Source organism: Narcine bancroftii, chromosome 1, assembly GCF_036971445.1.
Source record: "Narcine bancroftii isolate sNarBan1 chromosome 1, sNarBan1.hap1, whole genome shotgun sequence".
Classification (NCBI taxonomy): Eukaryota; Metazoa; Chordata; class Chondrichthyes; order Torpediniformes; family Narcinidae; genus Narcine; species Narcine bancroftii.
The window spans coordinates 340,801,629-340,826,022 of NC_091469.1; the positions used below are offsets into that span (position 1 = coordinate 340,801,629).

At 38.6% G+C, this 24,394-nt stretch overlaps 1 protein-coding gene across 7 annotated transcripts in view; it reads right to left on the minus strand.

Moving 5' to 3' along the window:
- The window catches only part of mylk4b (myosin light chain kinase family, member 4b), a 215,784-nt gene that overhangs the window by 20,694 nt on the left and 170,696 nt on the right, over nt 1-24,394 (minus strand). For 6 of the 7 annotated variants that reach the window (XM_069909893.1, XM_069909885.1, XM_069909875.1 and 3 more), the window contains 9 exons: nt 21,610-21,706; nt 20,848-21,529; nt 15,255-15,556; nt 10,563-10,668; nt 9,037-9,130; nt 8,838-8,947; nt 4,118-4,259; nt 1,653-1,723; nt 692-820 (listed from right to left, as the gene is read on the minus strand). In XM_069909893.1, the coding sequence (XP_069765994.1) occupies nt 692-820; nt 1,653-1,723; nt 4,118-4,259; nt 8,838-8,947; nt 9,037-9,130; nt 10,563-10,668; nt 15,255-15,556; nt 20,848-21,529; nt 21,610-21,706 (1,733 nt within the window). The remainder of the gene's footprint in view (nt 1-691; nt 821-1,652; nt 1,724-4,117; nt 4,260-8,837; nt 8,948-9,036; nt 9,131-10,562; nt 10,669-15,254; nt 15,557-20,847; nt 21,530-21,609; nt 21,707-24,394) is intronic. The other variant, XM_069909867.1, reaches the window with a different exon arrangement.

A 24,394-nucleotide genomic window follows, 5' to 3' on the forward strand; every position in this document is an offset into this window, starting at 1 on the left:
GGAAAAATATGGGGTCAATTTGTTGACCAAATGCTGGTCAGTGCAAATAAAATAAAAAATTTTGGATCTATTTTTAATAAAATAAATGACTGTGTGTACTGAAAGAAATACAAAGATAAATAAATAGGAAATAAAAATAAACTTACCCTTCTTTGTATTAAAATTATGATATTTGCAATAGGGAAAGGAAAAGAACAAAGGTAGTAATGGAAGATGTCCTTGTAATAGACCAGAAGACCATCAAAGAAACAGGAGTAGGCTATTCAGCACCTTTAGCTTGCTCCACCATTCAATAATATTTTAATTCGTTCAACTTTCCTCATGTGTCAGAATATGAGTGATGGAATGGAATTAATTGAGAGTCAGCTTCGACTCTGACTACCTTCATGTATTAAGGAAATGTGAATGATAGCATATTGAAGATGAGAAATGAAGATGATATGTCTGCTTGTTTTGTGGTATAATCAGAAAGATAAAGGCTATATATACATAGGTGAAGTACTATGATTCTTTAGACCTTTACCTACTTCTAGCATTTCAACATATTAGGAATCCATAGAACAAAAAGGGATCTGGAAAGTAAATAATTTCCTTTAGGAAGTTAGGAACCAAGCAGGTAGTTGTATTTACAAATGTATTCCAAATCCATATCTGTGCCAAAAATATTTGTGTTCTTTGTTTTCATACTTACAACATGTAGGCAATTACGCCAAGACTCCACATATCCGTAGGAAATGATACAAAGTCATAATTCACAACTTCAGGTGCAAGAAATTCTGGGGTTCCAAAATTTATTTTTAGCTTTTCTCTTGGTTTGTATCTAACAGAACAAATCACAAACTATTAGTTTTATCATCTGTCTCCATCCATTATTAAAATATTACAGAACTGCATGACACCATTAGGATAGGTTGAGTAAATGTAATTGTTTATTCCTGTCTTCCATAATATTAGTGCAGGGGCAGATGGAGAAAGGAACATTTTTCATGAGCAAAATGGTGAATGCATAGAATTAAATATGTTGATATGAATCCATCTCATATCAATAGCACAGATATGAAGTGGACACAAAAATAATTGGCAAGAATTTCTGTTAAAATACCTAAAAATCTAATTGTTCTCACTATTAATATACAAATTATCCAGAAACCTGTTGGGAAGATTTGAGACCGTGTGATTTGTGCAGCTTCTTTGCAATTCACCTCAACTTCCAATCAGCTTAACAAACACAATGAGTTAATGAACATTATCTTGCAATATTTGACAGGATCAAACAGCTCCAATAATTTTCTCAAACAATCTTCCCAAGTTTAATTGAAAGAAGCTGAGGGTCATATTGATTCCTCCTAGTATAAAGTTGAATCAGTTAAAATTTAAAAATAATATAGTAGTAGCAATATGACTTTAGAACATTTATTTTTCTTAAATTAAATCTTGAGGAAATTGTAAAACATCAAGTGTGAGGACTTGAATGTTTTTTCATCCTATCAGCAAAGTACACTTCAGAGTTCAAGTTTATACACTTGTTACTTAATAAACAATTCCAATGTAAGAAGTTGTTTTATGTCCTTCACCAATGCTGAAATATATGTCTTTTGGAAGATTGTAGTTAATATTATTTGGTTCATTATCCATAAATAAATGAGCTGTACCTTCTTGCCAAGCCAAAGTCGATTATCTTTACTTGATTGGCTTCCCGGTTAACGCACAATATGTTCTCGGGCTGAAACGTTTTAAAAAATAAAATAATTTTTTAAAAAAATGTGAAAAAGTGATTTGATTCATTGAAACCCATCCTTCCACTGCACAAAGGTACTTCCTTCTTGGTTCTAAATGAAACTTTAAATTCTGAAATTACATTCCTTGAAGGATTATTTTCAAAATGCAACGTGTGGATTTGCTGATTATCTATTGATTGTTCATGTGTTTTTTTAATTAACTTTTGACTGAATTCCATTTGCATTCTATGATATTTTATTGTTATCGTGGAATAGGCCATGTAACCCCCTGGAGCCTATCCTGGCACGCCCAATCTGTACCTCTATTCCATTTACCTCCCCTTCACTCCATTTCCTGTGAGACGTTGATTTGGATTGTGTTTTCCTCTCGTGGGAAGCCTGCAGTAACAGATAACTTTAGCAGCTGCGTGGCTCCCAACATCCTGCTTGCAGCCATTCCACAAGGCAGAGCAAGTCACTGCCAGCAAAGAGGCCCACAGGTGGGGAAAGGAAGGCTGCTGTTTTGCTGATGGCCTACCCACAGCTCCTACACTCTGGAGGACTTTATCACTGTTTCCAGATATCTCTGATGAGATAAAAAAAACATTTTTTTTCAAAATGCAAATAATTTTATCAATTAGAAATTTGAATAAAAATTTAAATCTTTAAGAATAACAAATAACTTGAAAAACACCAAATGAATATGAATGAATTGAAGATCATAATACTGTAAAACCCCTGGTATCGGACACCAATGGAGATTGGTGGATTGTTGATTGTCAAACTAATGACGAGCCATGCCAATTTTAAACTTCCATATGTTTTACCGATATATTTTCCACTTTTTTTTTGCTGGTTGCTTGAGGCTGCCAGTTGCTTGAATTCCGGATAACAGAAGCTTTACTGTATTAATTTAAATAACGTGAAAAAAGACGTTAGATTTTTAGTGAATTCAAGTGGCACTGGCTGAGTTAGGCATAAAGCTAGGGAACCAAATACAAAGTGTTCTCCACCCTGAGCTCAGAATAGCATCGAATTGCCTCTGAGCTGAGTTTTGAGTCCACCACTGTTGCGAGCATTCTGGCAGTTGTGCTGCAGTTGGCTGCCACTGCTCCATGGAATTCATAATTAGCTGGCAGCAACATCCATCTCTTTGTATTAAGGTCATAATTAGCTTCCTTCATTGTGGACTTACACTACAGCTGCTGAGTCCTCATTCTTCACCTCAACACTGACAAGAAGATTGGGACCAATTCAAGCAGCATCATTATCTCTGAGGTTTGTTCCTCTTCAGTTACTTCTGGATTAAAATGATAGCTTGGTTTTCTACAAAGTATACTTTTCTTGGATTCAAAATAAATTGCAGTACCCTGTCTGACTATGAAGAGAAGTAGAATTGGTCTTGCCGGGAAGGGAGTCTGATATTTTCCTAAACCTAGCTATTGCGTTTATTGTGTCAGTGGAAATGCATGTAGTATTATGCCTCTCGAATGACATGCCATGTACATCTGCCTCATAGCTAATGGCTGCTGGATGAAATATTTGGTGTTACACAAGTGGGTTGTTCATCTCTCCAGGCATATTAGCATACTGAACAGAGTGGTACGGTTCTTATAATCAGCCATCACAATGTGAGTGGCGATCAAGATGGACTGCAGTGTTGGGCTCTTCTGTCAGTTGCTACTGTATTTTATCAACTTCCTGAATTTAATTTCCCTATATCTCCCCCCCCCCCCCCCCCACTCCCAGTAACATCTAAGTTTGCCACATAAATCTCCAAGTACAATCTGCCTCTTTACATCCTCAGGAATGCACCAGGAGCAAACCTGATCCTTGCAGCCCCAGGAATTGTCCAGGTAAAAACTTCTGCCATAATGCCTCTAGATTACTGTGTGATTTAGCCTCAGGAATACTCCAGGGACTATCCTGCACCATAGAGTGCCTGGGTGAACTCCCATCTATCTCCAAGTGATCTGGGAAGTAACTAATGAAACTGAAACTTTTGGCTACCCCTCAAAGACTTTGCCTTATTTGGGTCTCTGGTGACAACCTCTTGCAACTAGAAGCTTCAAATATCCTTGGTGTGCCTAAAAAAGGACCGAGGCCAGAGACCAGTAATATCCCAACATTGCACGTTAAATAGATGCATTATTACATGCCAGATAAACCTTTGGAAACACTGAACCAGTGCCAAAGAGACAGATGTCACACAGCATAGTTGTGTATAATTTACTCTGTTACAAGAAGAAATATGAATATTCTGGTCAGAGGGAAATGAATATTTAATTCTCAGGAATGACAATTTAAGTATTTATTATTTAACTTTCTAATTTCTTTATTGGGGATAGATGTTACCTGTCATGCAAAATTATTCCCAAATATCTTTCAATACCATCTACCTTCAGATCCAGATGAAGAATATACATCTGATGCATGTATTGAAGTCCTTCACAAATCTGCCTGACAAATAAGATTGTGTCCATTTCTGTTAAATTGTAGTTTTCATCAATGATCCTGTCAAATAGTTCCCCACCTTCAATACTGTAAGGAAAACAAATGAATCACAGTAAAAATTCATTTGGACAACATTTTATCCCAACTCCTGCTCCAAGATAAAAGGGCAATAATTCATCATTAGTCATAGGGCCGAGATATACAATATTGTAGCTGTTGCTAACTACGGTCTGGATCCAAAATATATTTTCACTGAAGTTCATTAAGTTTCATAGCTGGACTACAAGTTGATATTTATATATTAGTTTTGTTCATGAAGATGAATTTTGACTTCTGGGAGTTATCACTTTAGCACACAGATTTCCTTTAGATTCTTGTTCTTATTGCATTGAGTGAGCTGTATACTGATTCGGATCAAGTTTTGCTGTACACATGTTCAAATTTAACCTAATCAGTTCTTGCATATCAAACAAGCTACTGTCACTGGAGATTTTGAATGAAAACAGAAAATGCGGGAAACATTCAGTTAATCAGGCAGCATCTATGCATCTCTGCTACTGAATGTAAATTGTTTTCTTCTTTTCTCCAATTCAGCAGCATGGTTTATCTCCTGAAACATCATTGCTTCTGTCCACATATGCTACTTCAGCTGCTGAGTGTTTCCAGAGGTTTATGTTTTATATCTCGATTTTCATCTTACTCCTGTTCATTGATTATATCTGATGGAATATGCCAAGAATGATCTTTCACCTTAAAGGATCCTTATCACTTCTGGTCACAATCTCTTCTCACTGCTAAAAGTTTCATAGCTGGACTACAAGTTGATATTTGTATATTAGTTTTGTGCATGAAGATGAATTTTGACTTCTGGGAGTTATCACTTTAGCACACAGAAGCCTGAAAACCAACACCTCCAAGTTCAAGTACAGTTTCTTTCCAACAGCGATTAGACTCGAACATACCTTTCATGCACTAATCAGGATAGCTCCGTCACTACAAAAGGACTGACTGCACTGTTAGAAGTCACTTTGCTTGCAATAGGATAACTGTGAATATGTATTTATTCTCTTTTAATTTAATCTAAATTAGTTTACTATTATAGGTTTTCTTTACAAGTCCCTGTTCAAACTTCAGCAAGCAAGAATTTTGGTGCATAAGTGTATTGTACAATTCGTTCAGGTGCCTTGCCATTTGGCATAGGCAATAATATGTCTCCATCTGTCACAATCTCTGACCCTCCAAATTGTAGTTATTGCCTCTTCTTCTTTGGTGAAGGCTTCATCTTTGAGCTGAGACCATAGTCGATGTTGAGTTCATGACTATACAAGGGAAAAATACTGAAGGTTTCCGTTGCTTTCTTCAGTTGCAGTGTCCATACTGGATGGGTAACCCTGGTCATTGAGCAGCAGATTCATCTGCCCAGCATTTTTAGTTTTACAACCATAAATTCCAATTTTTAGAATCTGCTTGTAAAAACCATCCACCATCTGCAATCCATGGCTTCATGTGCCCCTGTTTGGGAGACTAAACAGGTACTACACCTTGCCCAAGTGTGACCTGTGTGCTCTCGGACGGAAGGATCGTCTTACACCTCCTTTCGGTGAGCAATTGAGCAGCGCCGACACTGATATTGTACAATGTGTACAACAATAAACTCATCATTTTTGAGTTGCTTCTCACCACAAATGCTGCAGTTCTTCAATTGCCTTCACACAACCAACCATAATTCCTCCTGCAACATGGAATACTTGAAATCTGAGTGTGAAACTTCAAACACCACCTCCAGCCATTAAAACCACTAACAGACAGTAAGATTGGGAACTGCCAGAAATGGAGTTGCTGTATTTTAATTACTCACTGTTCTTTTTCAAATCAATTGGAAGAGCCAAAATACTTTAGCTCAAGTAGAAGTGTCCTACTATTCATTTACAATGAAATTCCAATGAGCAACGATAACCAAAAAACAAATCATTTCACTCCTAAATTTGTATGTAACAGCTGGCTTTCTTTTTATGGGGCTGCTTTATTTTCCATCATATAATTTCCACAGCCACAGGGAGTTATCTTTGTACTAGTTCTTTTATTACAGCATCCAGACATATTTACCCTAATGTTAAATAAAGGTGGACAAAAAAAACAGACCACAACCTGGCCCCAATGAACAAACTCATTGGGAGAGGTGGTTGGGAGAAGTGATGGCAGGGGAAAGGGGTGGTTAAACTTTATATGGTTAAACAAAAATGTCTGCATATGCCGGCGTCAAGTGCAATACACAAATGCACCGAAGAAACAGCAGGTCACACAGCATCCATAGGAAGTAAAGGGTAACCAATTTTACAGGCCTAGGACCTTCATCGTGTATATGAATGTAAGTGAATAACTGATCTCAGGAGACAAGTCTACACTGAAAACATTTCAGTCGGAATGCCAGGCTTAAACTCATTCTCTGTCTTATATTTAACACTTGTGTTCCTGTGGACTACTAGAAACCTGACAGCTGATTATATGGGAAGATGTGCCACAATTATGATTTCTTTTAATCCATTGTTACTTCTGGGACATAAGAAACAAGAATATGGCGCAGAAGAGGAGAAGAAACATGGGACAAACTACACATGAAAATCGCCTACTTCCACTCTTTTTTTTGTACTTCAATTCTGTATTAACTCTGGCTTTGGCCCTCACTGCCTCCATCTAACTCATTCCTGCTTGACTCCCTACTATTGCCCTTTTGGTCAATACTCAGTGGATCATCTGTCACTTGTCCCCATTTCCAAGATTTACATTAATAATCCATGAAGATGTGTGAAGAAACATTTTATTATCACAATAATCTATCTTGAGACTTTTTTGTGTAGTAGTCCTGAATGTTAATTTTCCTGGACACTTTATGAAGCTTAGAATCTCCAGTCACCGAGGGAGAGTTGGTAATTCTCATCTCAACTGCTGCTTATTTCCTGATTTAAAAATACATCTTTGATGAAATGAAGTGGCTCAAAGCAAAATAAAAATAATTTTCATTTTTAATACACAAAAATGCTGGAAAAACTTATCAGGCCATGGTGGGAAGGAAGACTTTGGTGTATTAAACCCCAATCGTAGCATCTGCAGAATGTCTTGATTAAAAATAACTTACTCTTTTGTTTTAATAGATTAACTTTGAAAACAAATATTGTTTAACTGAGTCCAACAGGTTTTCATTAAATTTCACAATCACTTCTCCTCAATTAGTTCTACAGTGGTGATGAAGTGGTTAAGTTACCAAGCAAACAGCCAGATATCTGGACCAACAATCCGGAGACATGAGTTTGAATCATCCAAAATAGCTGTTACTTTTTAAAAAAAATCTAATATTTGTACAAAAGCCATGAAACTAACATTGTCATAAAAACCCATCAATTGCATTAATGTCCAACAGAGACATTATTAGCCTTCGAGCAGTGACTGAACAATGAGCACAGATTTCACAATGTTTAGAGGGTGCGAAAACATGTAAGATATGCCTTTTCCCCTTATCATGTCAGTGTCACTCAATTATAATTCAGATAATATTAATAGTTTATAATTAATTCACAGGTATTTTATGACCAGTTATATTCTTCTGGAAACTGCACTGGAACTACATTCAGTGAGGAATTTGGTGATGTATTTTGATTTTGTACTGCATTAAGTTTTTTTTTAAATGCTGGGCAATGAAGATTATGCTTTCTGAACACTTTTGGTGTATTTTATGGATTTTGGGCTACTGATCACGAAAATTTTCCTATCATGAACTTTTTTTAGATATAACTTATTTTTGTGATATTCTGTCATATTTTAAGTCTGCTTCAAGCATACAAAACCATGAAGTGCGACATGTCATTGAAAATTCTTTTTCTGCATTTGCACTTGGACTTCTTCCCTGCTGATCTTGGTGCAGTCAATGATGAACATGGTGAAAGATTTCACCAGGGCATTCCGATCATGGAAAAGCAGTATCAGGGCAACTGGAATCCCTCAATGCTGGCCGACTATTGTTGGCACTGACATGAGAGATATTAGATGCTGAGTACAAATGAAAATCAATGCCACAACATTTTTAGGTCAGTTGAACTAATGCAATTTGTCAGCATCATGCAAATTCAACAAATGTTCATTTAATGATTCTCAGGCATCCTACATGATACAGCAAATCTGAAATCATCTTTATATTCAACTTGAAGTTGTCTATCATAACCATTTCAGGAAGCAAACCTTTGGGGCGGGGGGGGAGGGGGGAAACATTGTCCAGTGTAATCAGAAAGTCAGTCGGAGGTACCCACTCTAATTGCTGATCCCTCCTACCCCTGGTCTATCAATATATATTATCATGCATTCTCACCTGACCAAAAGTTAATAATTTCTAATAATCCACTGAATAATTCTCAACTCCCAGTCAAAGAGTTAATTTATCCAAGTCCCAAGCTTTCATTTATAATAAAGAACCACAAGTGACCAAAGAAAATATTAAACCTTCAAGACTTCCAATGTTCCTTTGAATTTTCACTTAGCGGTGTGTCTGGCAATTCAGTATATGTCAGCTCTTGGCCAAAGCCTTGATCAGCAATTTGCACCTTTCCTAATACCCTTGTGTTGTATATACATTTTCAAGAACTAGGAATTTGATTGATGATTAATGCCACTTACTATTCCATGATCAGAATGATATCATTCTTTGTTTCAAAAGCATCATACAGCTGGATGAGATTTGTGTGATTCAGCTGATTCATGACTTGGATCTCATTCTTAACTTCCTCCTGTTGATCAATAATACATGCATATAATGTCAAAAATAAATCAAGCAATGTGCACAGGAAGGACTGGTGATATTCTGGAAGGGATATACCTTCTGCTTAGCTGCTCTGGTTTTAATAATTTTTGCTGCTAAAGTAAGGCCAGTAGATTTTTCAATACATTTGTGTACTTGTCCAAATCGTCCTCTGCAATGAACAGTTGAAGCAGACACAAAATTAATTAGACTTTAAAAGCCACAGCAACAAATTAACTAAAACAAAATTTTCAGTAATGGGGAATTTGTATCACAAAGAAATTTTAGAAGTATGACTAAGGTAACTAGCGACAGAATAGCTTAGTGGTCTAGTAACCTGACTAGTGTCTAAATATCTAGTCCATTGAGCTGACTGCATTAGTTCTAATCCAAATACATCATCTAAAGAAGTTCAACTAAATAAACAGCATTTGACTTGTGTCTCTATCTCAAGAGAAAGTTTTAGCCTGTTGATAGCCAGATAAGCAATTTTAATGAAATGGAAAGATGAATCTTCACCTACTCGTACATAGTGGTTGCATGATGTAATGTCATATTTAAGCTTGGAGAAAATTAAATACAACATCATAGATTGAAAGTTTCAATTTCAAAAGATATGGGCCCATTCATAGAATATTAAAATGATCGTCAGATTTAAGTAATTTAGATGCTCTGGTGATTCTCTGTCGAGTTTCTGAAGGTCGCTATTCAATTCATATCTTTTTTTTTGTCTCTAAAGTAACCTTGATTTGAGGGAGGGGGTAGATTAGATTTAGTTTTGTCTTTTTTTTTCTTTTTATTCCTTTTTTAGATTAATCAATTATATAGAGGTTTAATTATTGTTGTCCTAGATCATATTATTACATAAGACAGATATTACTGTGAGCTATATTGTAACTCATTCAGTTTCTATCCAGAATTATTTTTTAATAAATAATGTTGAATCAACAGATATGTATGGATTTGAATTACATTAATATTAATTTATGATATGTATATGGTATGAGATTTTTTTTGCTATATTACTAGACTTTGTATGAAGGATTAATATGTTAAACTAAAAAAAATATGTTAAAAAGAAAGAACTTTTAAAATTTTAAATTTAGACATACACACCCTTTTGACCCACAAGCCTGTGCTGTCCAATTGACCTACAACCTTGGTATGTTTTGAACGGTTGGAGAAAACCAGAGCATGCCAAGGAAATACATGCAAACACAGGGAGAGTGTACAATCTCTTTACAGACAGAGCCAGATTTGAATCCCAGTCACTGGTGCTGTCACAGTGCTCTGCTAACCTCTACGTTAACTGTGCTGCCCACTTATTAGATGGGATCTGACTCTGAAAATGTTGACTTGTTGAAGGAACACTAATACTAAAAGGCCAGGTCCACAAATGATAGCAGACTTACAGTAATGATGGTCGACTCTGAAATGTTTAACAAGCAAGAGCAATAAAGTGTCAATAAATATTGGCCAGTGATGCCCATATAAAAGCAGGTTGAATTACTGATCTATCATTAGCCCACACATATTGTGGGGTTGTTGGCTTGGGAAGGAGTTAGAATTACCCCAGTGCATCTTAAGCAATAAGCAAAACTAACCCTCCAAGGACTTCAGATTTCTGTATTGTATAGTAATTGCTGATCTGTGCGACATTTGTTGAGACAATCCGATGTTCAAATGGAGCAGGTGGAGCAGGACCATCATCTAAATCAAAACAGACAAAATAAGAAAATATTTTGGCACATGGATCTATTGCAACTATCACAGTACTGCACTTTAAAGGTTGACAATAACTCTCTGCAGGGAGTATCATTATAGATTAAGAAGGAAAAAAAATCAGTCACTTGGTGGATTTGCATTCATATATGAATATGACATATGACAGCGATGGAATCCATTTGGCCCATTGGGTCAAAATCTTATCAGTCCCTCCCCATTTCCTTTTTAAACCATATCTTATTCCCTCTTGCATGCCCATCAACTCGCTTTCTATTGCCTCAAGGATAATTTGCAGTGGTTGATTAAGTGATCAGTGTCATTGTAGGATGATCAAAAAGTTCTAAAGCAGATGGAATGTATAAATGTGAAATGACCATGGCAACACAACTATCCTGCAAGGTAGATGCTGCATTAACAAATTTGATATTTGAATTGATACATTGCTAGCTTTGATTTTATTGCCCACTATTAATGTATTGGACAGAAAGCAATGGGTCCACAAAAAATAAAACCCAAACCTTAGTAAAGTGAGCATTTGGAAACATAAATCAATTGTTCAGGCTTCAAACGCCAAGGGTGGGCATGGAATTTTGGTTGCTAAGATGCACATAATATTTTTCTACTGTATTCCTTTTCTCATTTGGAGGGAAGAGTAAAACTCCCTACCAAGGGGGAACTCAGTGTCCTCTTGATTTTAGAAATAATTTTGGTCTTTATACTCAACAAATTTAGTGCTTAAGATGAGTGCAAAGTCTCTAATGTAAATATAACATGGGATGCCCAGAAGCTACGTAATTTGCAAATCAGGTGCATTGACCCTGATTTATCTGCCATTTCCTACTTTTGTTTGGGTACAGACTAAATGACGTTTATTCATCAACCCTTCTGCAGAATAGAACTGTATCTCCGGCTGTCTAAAAGTTGTATCTAGTTAATTTGAACGTCAATGATCCAAATACAAAATCTGGGGAAATGCTATTTAACTTGCCAGGCCTCCTAAGAGCTTTTCATTTTTGCCATCTGACAAGTAATACTGAAGGGTAGCAAGGCATGATGATTGCTTTCAACTTCTACAGTATGTGAATTTGTGTATCCACCAAGATTATCAGCATTAAGTCATGGAAAATCCATTTGGTCCTCTATTGTCCCTTTCTGGATCAGCTTCCTGTCTGCATGATGCTGATTTACTTTCTTCCGTCTGGCACTTGAGAGAAACATAAAATATCACCATTGTGTGTTCATCTCCACTTTTGAATTTTTTTTAGTTCTAACTGGTATATGTGCAGTCAAGGAATGTACGAGTTAAATACAATTATAGCATAAATATGTTTTCAATCTGGTCTAATAACATTGGACAACCAAGATATTACTTCTGTGACAGATTATGTTATATTTTATATTGTATTTAGATATGTTTTAAAGGAGATAAATTGTGGAAGGTTTTTTATAGTGTAGGTCACATACAAACACTTCAAAATAGATCTCATTTGAAATGCTGGAGCTCTGCTCAAGCCAGACAGTTCAGGCTCTGGGTGCCTTTGCACTAACTTTGAAGGATGCCTATAAGGACTTCACAAGTAGGTGATTATTGCTTTGGAAAACAACAGATGAACAAACTCGAAAGATTAGGTCCGGAGCCATAGTCTGTCTGAGTGCAGTTGGCTTTTTTTTAAGAGGGTCATATGGTTTTCTCTGAGTGAGTGAGAGAGAGAATTCAGTTCTACAGTTCAGCAGCAACAGCTGGGACTAGAACAGGACAAGCTGGCAAACTTGTGGAAACCCCATTTTGAAGATGGGTCATGAGTTCTTAGTTCAGCCTGGTCAAAGCCCTTGTGGTCCATACAAGAGGAGAGTATTGGCTACCTAATGTTTCACTTGAAATAAGGGAAACATAAAGGAACTCTGTGGTGACTTGAAAAAAAGAGGTTATTATCTGGAAAGACACAGAAGTGGCTGATTGGAAGGAATCAGTGGTGGGTGTCCATCGAGCAACAAATATCTCTCTGAAAACTGACAAGAACCTTCCTGAGTGGTAACCATTTACTTTTCAAGCATCAAAGCCTGGTGAAGTTCATAAATGTTAAATTCTGTGCACAGTATAAGAATTGCCTGTAACCAGTGAACTTGGAGGAATGAGAAGTGAGACTGGACTGTGAATCAAATAACTTTTCTGAACTTACACACACACACACACACATTACATACATCCATGCTTAGAATTAGAAGGGAGGCTAAGTTAATAGTAATAAGTTAAAGTTTGATCCTGTTTTCATGTTTAAAGATAATTAAAAGCAACATTTGTTTAAGTAACTATTTGTCTTGGTTAATTTCTCTTGCTGCTGGGTTTTGGGATCCTCTGGGCTCATTAACACTTCTTAAACTCTTTTGTGTGTACATTATGGATTTTGGGCTGCTGATCACGAAAATCGTCTTAATATTTTCCTATCACGTATCTTTTTTTTTTAGCTATAACCTATTTTGTGATTTCCTGACATTTTAAGTCTACTTCAAGCATACAAAACCATGAAGAGCAACATGTCATTGAAAAATTCATTTTCTGCATTCATACTTGGACTTCTTCCCTGCTGATCTTGTGACAAACTTCAGTGGTGTCACTAGGGTTGGTGTCACCCAGTGCGGTAACTCATGGTGTCACAACCCCCCATCCATGGACCTCCTCCCATACCAGACCATACAGAATCCATAGTAATGTTTTTTACATTAATGTTACCTCATAAATCATAATTCCCATATATCACCGAGATAAACAACTAGCAAAATTAAAATTACACCTTTAAATTACAACATCATACTTGGTTCTCAAAATAAGTTACTGATATAGGTTCACAAATACTAATTACCACAATATTGTAGCTAAAACACCAGAAAATTTGACAAAAACAGCAACTATAAAAATACCAGCAGCAATGAAAACAACAGAATTAGCGTAAAGTTTTGCTAATTTGTAGGTATATTGATACTTGTAAGCTGGGCTTACAAAAAATATTTTTGTTGTTATAACAAATTACAGGGATATTTTTATAAAAAAATAAATAAATTTCTCCTGAAACATTGCACAAAAATTTTGTAGACAGTCATTTGGGGTCACCCTCTCTGATGGTGACACCAAGTGCTGTCCTCACCCATCTAGTGACAACAGTGACAAACATGGCGAAAGGTTTCACCAGGACATTTTCTTTCTTTGGCTTGGCGGATGAAGATTTATGGAGAGGTAATGTCCACGTCAGCTGCAGGCTCGTTTGTGGCTGACAAGTCCGATGCGGGACACGCAGACACGGTTGCAGCGGTTGCAAGGGAAAATTGGTTGGTTGGGGTTGGGTGTTGGGTTTTTCCTCCTTTGTCTTTTGTCAGTGAGGAGGGCTCTGCGGTCTTCTTCAAAGGAGGTGGCTGCCCGCCAAACTGTGAGGCGTCAAGATGCACGGTTTGAGGCGAGATCAGCCTACTGCGGTGGTCAATGTGGCAGGCACCAAGAGATTTCTTTAGGCAGTCCTTGTACCTCTTCTTTGGTGCACCTCTGTCTCAGTGGCCAGTGTAGAGCTCGCCATATAACATGATCTTGGGAAGGCGATGGTCCTCCATTCTGGAGACATGACCTACCCAGCGGAGTTTGATCTTCAGCAGCATGGATTCGATATTGTCGGCCTCTGCCATCTCGAGTACTTCGATGTTGGAGATGAAGTCGCTCCAATGAATGTTGAGGATGGAGCGGAGACAATGCTGGTGGAAGCGTTCTAGGAGCCGTAGGTGATGCCGGTAGAGGACCCATGATTCGGAGCCGAACAGGAGTGTGGGTATGACAACGGCTCTGTATATGCTAATCTTTGTGAGGTTTTTCAGTTGATTGTTTTTCCAGACTCTTTTGTGTAGTCTTCCAAAGGCGTTTTTTGCCTTGGCGAGTCTGTTGTCTAGCTCATTGTCGATCCTTGCATCCGATGAAATGGTGCAGCCAAGATAGGTAAACTGGTTGACCGTTTTGAGTTTTGTGCGCCTGATGGAGATGTGGGGAGGCTGGTAGTCATGGTGGGGAGCTGGCTGATGGAGGACCTCAGTTTTCTTCAGGCTGACTTCCAGGCCAAACATTTTGGCAGTTTCCGCAAAACAGGACGTCATGGAAAAATGGTATCAGGGCAACTGGAATCCATCAATGTTGGCCGTCTCTGGTTGTACACTGACACAAGAGGCATCAGATGCTGAGCACAAACTAAAATTAGCAGCAAATCATTCTTAGGTCAGTTGAACTAACACAATGTGTCAGCATCATTATGCAATTAGACATGCTAAATTCAATAAATTTAACGTTTCTCCAACATGATACAGCAAATCTGATATTATCTTTGCATTCAGCTTGGAAGTTATCTATCATTATCCCCAATATTTTTTCATGAAGGACACCTTTTGGGGGGAGGGGGGGGAAATTGTTGTCCAGTGTAATTGACTCTAAAGCAGCAAGTTGCCCCAGGAGAATAGGTTCAGTTTAATATTGCTACTGCTTTGCATTGATTCCAAGCATTTCCAGCTCTAAACAGTGAAATATCTAGGGTTCTACTTACCAATCACGATGTGCTCTCTCTGCTCTTCAGTTTCCTGTACCATCTGATTATTTTCTTGCTCTCTGTCAGTGAATAATGCTGCATTCTGACTTGATCCACATTCCAATGATTGTTCCTGACTCCATCCTTTTTCCTCCACTTTACTCTTTCTGCTGTCATCTTTAGTCACGTCTCCTTCGGTCTCCATTTTACTGGAAGTGCTCAGATCTTCAGTTTCCTTTTGTTCCGTGTGCTGAAATGTTCTTTCTTCAGGTACAACTGCTGCTGACAAAGCATCATCTTCTCTTTCTCTCTCTCCACAGCTGTCAAAAGTGACAAAGTACATTACTTCTTTCAAGAGGGATAGATGGGGCAGAATTTGGCAGGTGTATCTGAGAAGGATTCTTGACACAGTATGTGGACCAGCCAAGTAGAAGAGAGGCCATACTGGATCTAGTACTAGATAATTAACTTGGTCAGGTGACAGGCCTCTCAGTGGGGGAGTATTTAGATGAAAGTGACCACAACTCCCTGACCTTTAGCATAGCTATAGACAAGAATAGGAGTAGACAAAATGGTAAAGTGCTTAACTGAGGATGGGCTAATTATGATGGAATTAGGTCAGAACTGGGGAGAATAAATTGGGATCAGATGTTCTGGGAGAGGGGGGGGGGAATGCACAGAAGTAATGTGAAGGATGTATAGGAACTACTTACATGGTGTTCTAGTTAGGTTTATCCCAGTGAGACACACACAAAATGGAAGGATTAAGGAAGCATGGTTGACAAAAGAGGTGAGGCAGCTAGTTGACAAGAAGGAAGCAGACATTAGATTTAGGAAATAAAGGACAGGAAGGGGGTCATGAGAATTACATAGCAATCAGGAAGGACTTGGGAGAGCTAGAAGTGGCCATAAGAGGACCTTGGCAAGTAGGATTCAGGAAAACCCTGAGGTATTCTATGCATACTGTAGCTTAAGAGTGGAAAGACGATGAAAGTGAAGGTAAGCCTGCTTAAGGATAAAGGAAGCAACCTGCACCTGGAGGCAAGATCCTAAATGAATACTTTGCTTCAGCATTCAGCAGAGGGAGGGGTTTTGGTCAATGTGAGGTCAGTATAAAACAAGCTTATGTTCTGGAATATGTTGAGGTTAAGAAATAGGAAGTGCTAGATCTTCTTAAAAACCATTAGGATTTATTTATAAATCCCCACGCCAGATCAGATATACCTCAGTCTACTACAGCAAGCGAGAGAAGAGATTGCTGGGGAGTTGGCACTGATCTTTGCATCCTCCCTGGCCACAGGGAAGATAATGGAGGATTAGAGAGTGACAAATGTCGTCCCCTTGTTCAACAAAGGTAACAGAGAGAATCCTGGGAATTCTAAACCAGTGAGCCTCACATCAGTGGTAGGCAAACTATTGGAGAGGATATTTAGGGATAGTGTTTATGAACACTTAAAGAAGTATAAGACTTCTCCTAGATAATTAGCATGGCTTTCTGATGAGTTGGTCATGCCTCACGAGTCTAATTGAGTTTTTTTTAAGAAAGTAACAAAAGAAATTGATGAAGGTTAAAGTGGTAGATTTGGTGTGTATAGATTTTAGTAAGGCATTTGTCAAGGTCCCCCATGGTAGACGTTCAGAAAATTATGAGGCATGGGATCCATGGAAACTTGGTTGTGTGGATTCAGAATTGGCTTGTCTGCAGAAAGCAGAAGGTAGTAGTAGATGGAACATGCTCTGCCTGGAGGTCAGTGACTAGTGGAGTTCCACAGGGGTCTGATCTGGGACCCCTGTACATTGTGATTTTTTTCTTATAAATGGCCTGGATGAAGAACTAGAGGGATGGGTGATCTGTGAAGTGATGCATTTTGGAATGTTAAACTTGAAGGTTGAGTACATGGTTAATGGTAGGATTCTTAACAGTGCGGAAGAACAGAGGGACCTTAGCGTCCTATCCATAGCACTCTCAAGGTTTCCACACAAGTTGATAGGATAATTAAGAAGGCTAGTGATATGCTGGCCTTCATTAATCAGGAGATTGAGTTCAAAAGTCATGAGATAGTGTTGCAACTTTTGGAATATTGTGCGCAGTTCTGGCCTCCTCATTGGAGGAGGGATGTGGAAGCCAAGAAGAGGGTGCAGAAGAGATTTACCTGGATTGGAGAACGTGTCTAATGAGGCAAAGTTTACTCAGCTAAGGCTGTTCTCTTTGGAGCAAAGAAGGATGAGAGGGGACTTAACAGAGGTCTACAAGATTATAAGAGGCATAGATCAGGTGGACAGCCACCATAATTTTCCAAGAGCAGCAAAACCAGAGGACATCCATACAAAGTGAGGGGAGGTAAGTTTAGGGGAGTCGTCAGGTTATGTTTTTTACACAGAGAGTTGTGGGTGCTTGGAATACATTCCCAGGGGTGGTGGTGAAGGCTGGTACAAAAGAGACATTTAAGAGATTCTTAGACAGGCACATGAATAGAGAAAAAAAGAGTTATGTTTATGAGGTTGGGAAGGTTTAGTTTGTTGAGTAGGTTTATGTAGAAGTGGGTTTATGTAGGTTGCCATGACATTGAGGGCAGAGTGGCCTATAGTGTAGTGTTCTATGCTCTTTGTTCTATGAGACAATTTAAAAAATTTGTATTCTACTCTCTGCTAGCCTTCGTCGCGGGTCAGATTCAAATCATTGGTTACTCTTTCATTGTTATGCATGCTACATGACCCGCTGAGTTTCTCCAGCAATTTTGTGTATTGCCCTCCTTGATCATCTGGGTTAAAATTCTGAAATTTTACCTGAAAGTTAACTTGACTAAATAGACTACAGGAATTTAAGAAGGTTCTTAACCAGCATTTTCACAAGGATAAATGGCTATGGTGAATAAATCTATTATGCCACATTATGAGAAAGAACACAAGTGAGAAATAAATCTGCATTATTGCTGAGGATACATGAAAACAATAAATGAAATAAACAACAAAGAGAAACAAAAGATGTTGCTCTAAATGTTTTTGAAATGACTGCAACATGGTTTATTACTAGCTTAGCTGATTTTTTCAAATATTAAATTTTTTAAATAAATTTGCAAGAACTTCTATCAATTTTTTTGTATTTGAAAGGCCTTGAACAATATATATTGATTTTTTTTCCTGGTATGTACACCTTTAAGAAGCTGATGGCTTGAATTCAAAGTGATTCATTTTCAGCCAAATAAGTACAGTTAATCATATGCATCTGTGCCTACAAACCACCAAAGTATTCATAGTGATTGGAATTCCAGTTAACAATCAATGGAACATACAGGAACTGCTATTTACAAGGCCTCTTCCTCTTCTACAACTGTGCATCAATGAAAAATTGCTGAAGACGGCATTTCCCAGTGAAACACCTTTGAGAGGTAGTGAATGAAAGTTCCAATCTGCTGAATGTGTATAAAAAAAATTAAAGTGCAAGAATTGGAGGTTAGTTAGCAAGATTAATTGGGCAAATCTTGCCAATAATGAGTTAGCATCTCTGATAGGAACCGTTAGCGCCCATCTATTTAAATTTCCTTTGACTTCTGTATGTGCTTTATTGAATGGGAAGGTTTGAGAGATGCTCAGTGAATAATGGTGCAGCATCTGCCTCTACACTCTGTAGTTGGAATCCACTTGATTTTGGAGGGGTTCTATGTCTGCAAAATTAAAAGGGAAGGAATATTTAAAATATTTTACTTAAATTTGTTTTTAATTATTTCCATATGTTTCTAAATCAGTGATATTATGTGTGTAGTTCACTGTTAACATTAACAGTATTACAAAGCTCCATCACACAGAGACAGGCTGGCTGTCAAACTATGTCGGGGTATCCTGAAGCATAAAATGCCTTCTACCAGAGACCAACTCCCCACCGAAGCCATGTTGCCCAACTCCCCACCAAAGCCATGTCGCCTAACTCCCGAGCGCAGAGTCAGGGGTATAGGTCCTCCACGCCTTGCAGGTGTGTAGGGAGGGGTGGGGGGGGGCAAATTCTTGATGGTAGGGTGGATTTATTATGATCGGGCCCAAGATGTTAAATACATGGCAAATAGGAATTTTGCTCAAAAGTTGTTTTGTTTCGTCATGTACTGTAATTGCAATTATTAGGCTAACTATATTTGCTTGTGTGTGATCTAAGAAAATAGCAATATGCAAATTGAAAGAAACCCTGCATATTACAGGGTACACAGTCAAAGAAGCTTGATCTGGTCTGAATCATGATCTGATTTTACTGCTACTCATCGTTGTCAAAAATATTTCTGTTCTTCTCCCCATTCCTCCTATCCTCTGTGCTACTGAAAACTAACTTGTTTTTTTCTTATATCTATAATGTTAATGGTTTCTCTCTCCACAGATGTTGTCTGACCTGCTGATTCTTTCTATTTGAACTTCAGAAAATAGTTACTTATGGGTGACCAATTAAGAAAAAGGTGAGAAGGATATTGAATATAATTCCTGAACCTAAGTTTCCAGAGAAACAAACAATTGATCAAAAGTGAGTACTTATGTTAAAAAGAAAAATGCAACTACGCTTTATATGTTTTGGCCCTCTCTTTGAAAATCTGTTCTCTGAAACATCTGACTTGTTTTTAAAAGCCTTTTGAGACAATGATTTTGACTCATTGCTGCATGCAAGGGAAACAAATCTATTTCTTTCTATCAGCTGTGAATTCAGGGAAAATTCAGGAGTTCTGCACAAGGGCAACCAGATTATGGTTATGGAAGTAAATGCAATCAAGTCCATGCACAACTGTTGACTTGTGTTGAAACTTCAAACCATTCACTTACTTCACTGTAAGTTAGAGAAACAAATGTATTTGTCTCCATCTGCTGGAGTTCAGAAAATTTCAATTTCATTGAAAAAAATTTCAAAGGATCCACTTTTGACTAAAAGTTTGTTTCTGTACGTTTTAACAGAATGCCAGGCTACTTTGATATTCTCAAACACCATAAACTTCTCCATTTGGAGAGCTGCTATTTTATTTTCCTTTCAAGAATCAACTGTTTCGCCACAATTAGGCATCTTTGTATTTATTATTTTCCAGCTTGTGCAATATTGTTTTTTTAAAATATTTGTTCATTGGATGTGGGTGATATCCAGAAGGTCAGTACTTAATGCACAAATTGCCATTGTATTTGTGAAGGCTGTGGTGAATCTCCTTAAATTGTCCCTAAATGCATGATCAAGGCCCAATTACATTGAAATTCATCCCCCAATCACAGTAAGCAATAGTAGTATAGGTGCTGAACTTTGGACACCAATTAGCATAGAATTGCACAGAAATTCACAACCAGAGTAGAGCTAAATGTGCTATTTAGTATTACTCTGTGTATAAATTTCTGTGAAATTACTACAACTGAGTGACTTGCAGGGTAATACCAATGAGCAGATATCATTGCCAACATTTTTCCCTCCCCAATTTATATGAGATTCATGGAATCTTTTGTGCTAATTTGAAGAATAAGTTGTCTCATTTCAGATTTTCATAATATCACAAAAATGAAAAAGGAGTGCTTGATCTGCAGGCAATTTAAAAGATGATAGCTGGAAGTAAGACTTAATTATTGTTGTAAATGTAAAGTGACAGATAGTCTGATTTACCTGTGCAGTAAAACTGATTGCTGAATCTTGCTGGATTCTTCCTCTGTGACCTTTCCTTTGGATTCCTTAGTGATTGTCAGGTCTTTACTTTCAAATCTAGTATCCATTACTGCATCAATTTGTTCCTCAACTTGTAAGTGTTCCTTTCCTGTTGCCTCATTCTCTTTCACTTGTAGATCGTCTTTTCTTCCCATGGGCACTAATTCAGCTATTAACTCTTTGATAATATATTTGTTGCTATTTTTTTCTGCCTGCATTTTTCCCTGAGTGGTGATATTTTGCATTTTTTCCTGCATAACACTTTTCCTTTCTATCCTTTCACCATTTTCTTGGTTGGCACATGAATGATTCATTACTGAGTGAGAGCCTTCTTCAAACTTTATTTTACATTGTTCTTCTGCAACTGTATCTTCCCCTTTCTTTTCACCAATGGCATAAGTGTCCAAGGTGGTATCAGAAAATTCTGAGGCAATGGCTGAGGCAGTAGCCTTTGCCACCCCGCAAAACTGGACCCTAACATCTTCCTCAGATATGTTTGCTTTGAATTTAGTTACATTGTTCTGCTCCGGTAGATCTTCGACCTCATGCTGAGCTTCAAAGTCACTTGAACAGTTTCCATTTACTTGGCTTAAATTCTGGACCTTTGTATCAGCCAAAGTTTGCAGACTCTTCTGAATTTGCCCTGCGAGGAAAATTAAGAATGCATTTATATATGAAAATTTGTATACTATACACATGAGTTGATGGGATTTTTTAAAATACCTGTGGATTCTGGAGATTTCTTCTTCTGAGGTGACTTTATTTCTTTAACAATTACAGTTTGCTTTCCTTTCACCTCATTAGCTCTGTGGTCCTTCACCTGTACAACAATAAAAGCGAATCAAGTTTCCCTCAACTGACAGCTAGTTGTGCATGCAATGGAAATAGTACTATTTTGTGTAAAATTCCTGAAAAGCAATATTTGCAAGATTTATGTAAAAACACAATGCTGGACAAACTTAGGACCTATTTTGCCTTTAAAAAAAACAAATTAGCCAAGTGTAGAGTGACTGAGAGTACTCATGACCAGAGAGAGTACAACACGCTTTTATTCAGTCAGAATAACACACAATAGTCTTTGGACTGAACTGGGGTTTTGGCAGGGATCCAGGGTTTATATTGAGTTATGTGGGGGTAGAGTTGGGGGAGGACATCACATCAGTAGTGAATTCCCAGTTCACTACATTCACCCCTTTCTTTAGTGTGAAGCCTGTAGGTGAAACAGAACATAGTATAGTCATAGAATAATTTTTTAAACAATATTTACAAATTCAACCTGTCACGAGGTTTGGAGATGCTAGCAGAGGGCTGTAGTGCAGGCGGACTCTGAACTTTCTGATCCTCCTGTGGTTCTGTGACCTCGGGGCTTTGGTGATCTGGCTCTGTTGAGGGTTGGCTGGAACCACTTCCTGAGTCACTTCACCTGAGCCCCTTTGTGTTCCCCAGGGAACCCTGGATAGGTCCTGGCTCCCTTGAGGTGATAAACCCTCCATTCTGGCAGGTGCCAGGTCCCTGATTGAGACAGTGTCCTCCCTGCCATCCAGGCATGGAGTAGGTGCACTCTCTTGAACGGGGATTGGTTTTGCAACTCCTTGCATGCATTTGAAGCAGAACTGGTCCTGGTGTTGTAAGCCAAGTCGGGAGGGTGGTCCCTGACGTTGACTTTCTCTCAAAGAAAACATCAACTCATGAGGAGTTGCATTGGTCGCAGTGCAGAGTAATGAATTAATGGAGTGGAGCACCATGGGTAGGACATCCTGCCAGCTCGAGTCTGGAAGTCCTTTGGACCAGAGGGCCAATTTTATGTCCTTCCAAACCGTAGCGTTCTCCTTTTCAACCTGTGAAGTGCCAGTTGATGAAGTAGACAAAGACAATGTGGTCAAACAATAATCATGGCTTTTATTAGCAGAAACTCGTGGTACAATAATATACACAGTTATATCCAAGGGGAGTGTCCTTAACAGTAGAGATAATGCACAGCCAATGTTAGTACAGCAAGGCTCGCCAGAGGGGAGCCAGACATTCATCACAACCTATCCATTCCCCCGGGTGTAATAGCTGGTCGTCCTGCTGGATGCGATGCCCCTTACAAGCAGGAACTGATGTAGCTCCATGCTCATAAATGATGATCCCCAGTCGCTATGTATATAGCTGGGATACCCAAACAGGGCAAAAATGGAATCGAGGCCCTTAATGACGGATGCTGTGGATGTGTCCTGGCAGAGAATGATGAACAGGAAACTAGAGTAATCATAGATGTCTGTGAGGAAGGACACATTCCCCTTCATGGACGGGAGGGGACCCTTGAGTCATTCGAAGGGCCGGGATGCCTTTATCAGGTGCACTTTGCTGGGGTGGTAGAAGTGCAGTTTGCACTCAGTGCAGACCTTACAGGACCTGGTCATTTCCCTGACATCCTCAATTGAGTAGGATAAATTGCGTGCCTTAACAAAGTGAGCCACTCATGTGATGCCTGGGTGGCAGAGCTCATTGTGTAGTGACTACAAATGGCCAGCGTATGCAGAGGCACAGCTTCCTCTGGACAGGGCATCTGGATGCTCATTGAAGGAACCAGGTTGGTAGGTGAAGAGTTTGATCCTCCACTGAGTGATTTTATAATTTTTAATTTTTCCCTGTTTTGTATTATTGAACATGAATGCTACTGATTGCTGGTCTGTGAGGAGTTTGAATTTTCTGCCCACCAGTTAGTGCCTCCAGTGCCTGATGGCCTCCACAATGGCTTGAGCCTCTTTCTCCACTGATAGATTCCAAAGCTCATGGCCTTGTAGGGTCCGGGGAAAAAATGCAACCGGCCTACCCGACTGATTAAGGGTCGCAGCCAGGGCTACGTCTGAAGCATCACTTTCCACCTGGAAAGGTACACTCTCATCCATTACCTGCATAGTGGCCTTCACAATATGGCTTCTGTTGTAGTTGAAAGCATTTTGAGCTTCAGCTGTCAGTGGGAAGGAGGTGGTTTTTAAGAAAGGACAAATCTTGTCTGCATATTGAGGGACCTACTGGGAATAATACGAGAAGAAGCTCAGACATCTCGTTGGAGCTTTCATGGTCCTTGGGATTAGGAGTTCCAACAGGGGGCGCATCCTGTCAGGGTTGGGGCCAATGATGCCATTCTCCTCCACGTAGCCCAAGATGGCAAGGCGTTTAGCCCTGAACACACACTTATTAGTGTTGTAAGTGAGGTTCAGGGCCTCAGCTGCGTGGAAAAAATTCTGGAGATTGGCATCATGGTCCTCCAGAGAGTGGGCACAAATGGTAATGTTATCTAGGTAGGGGAAGATGACCTCAACTTAAATTCATTCAGCATTCGGTCTATTTGTCTCTGGAAGATTGAGACCCCATTTCTGATACCAAATGGAACCCTCCGGAACTGATAGTCTCCCGTTAGCCTCAAAAGCGGTCTTTGAAACAGATTGGCAAATGGTGGTAAGGAGCTTTAAGGTCGATGGTAAAATAAACCTTGTACTGCACAATTTCGTTCACCAAG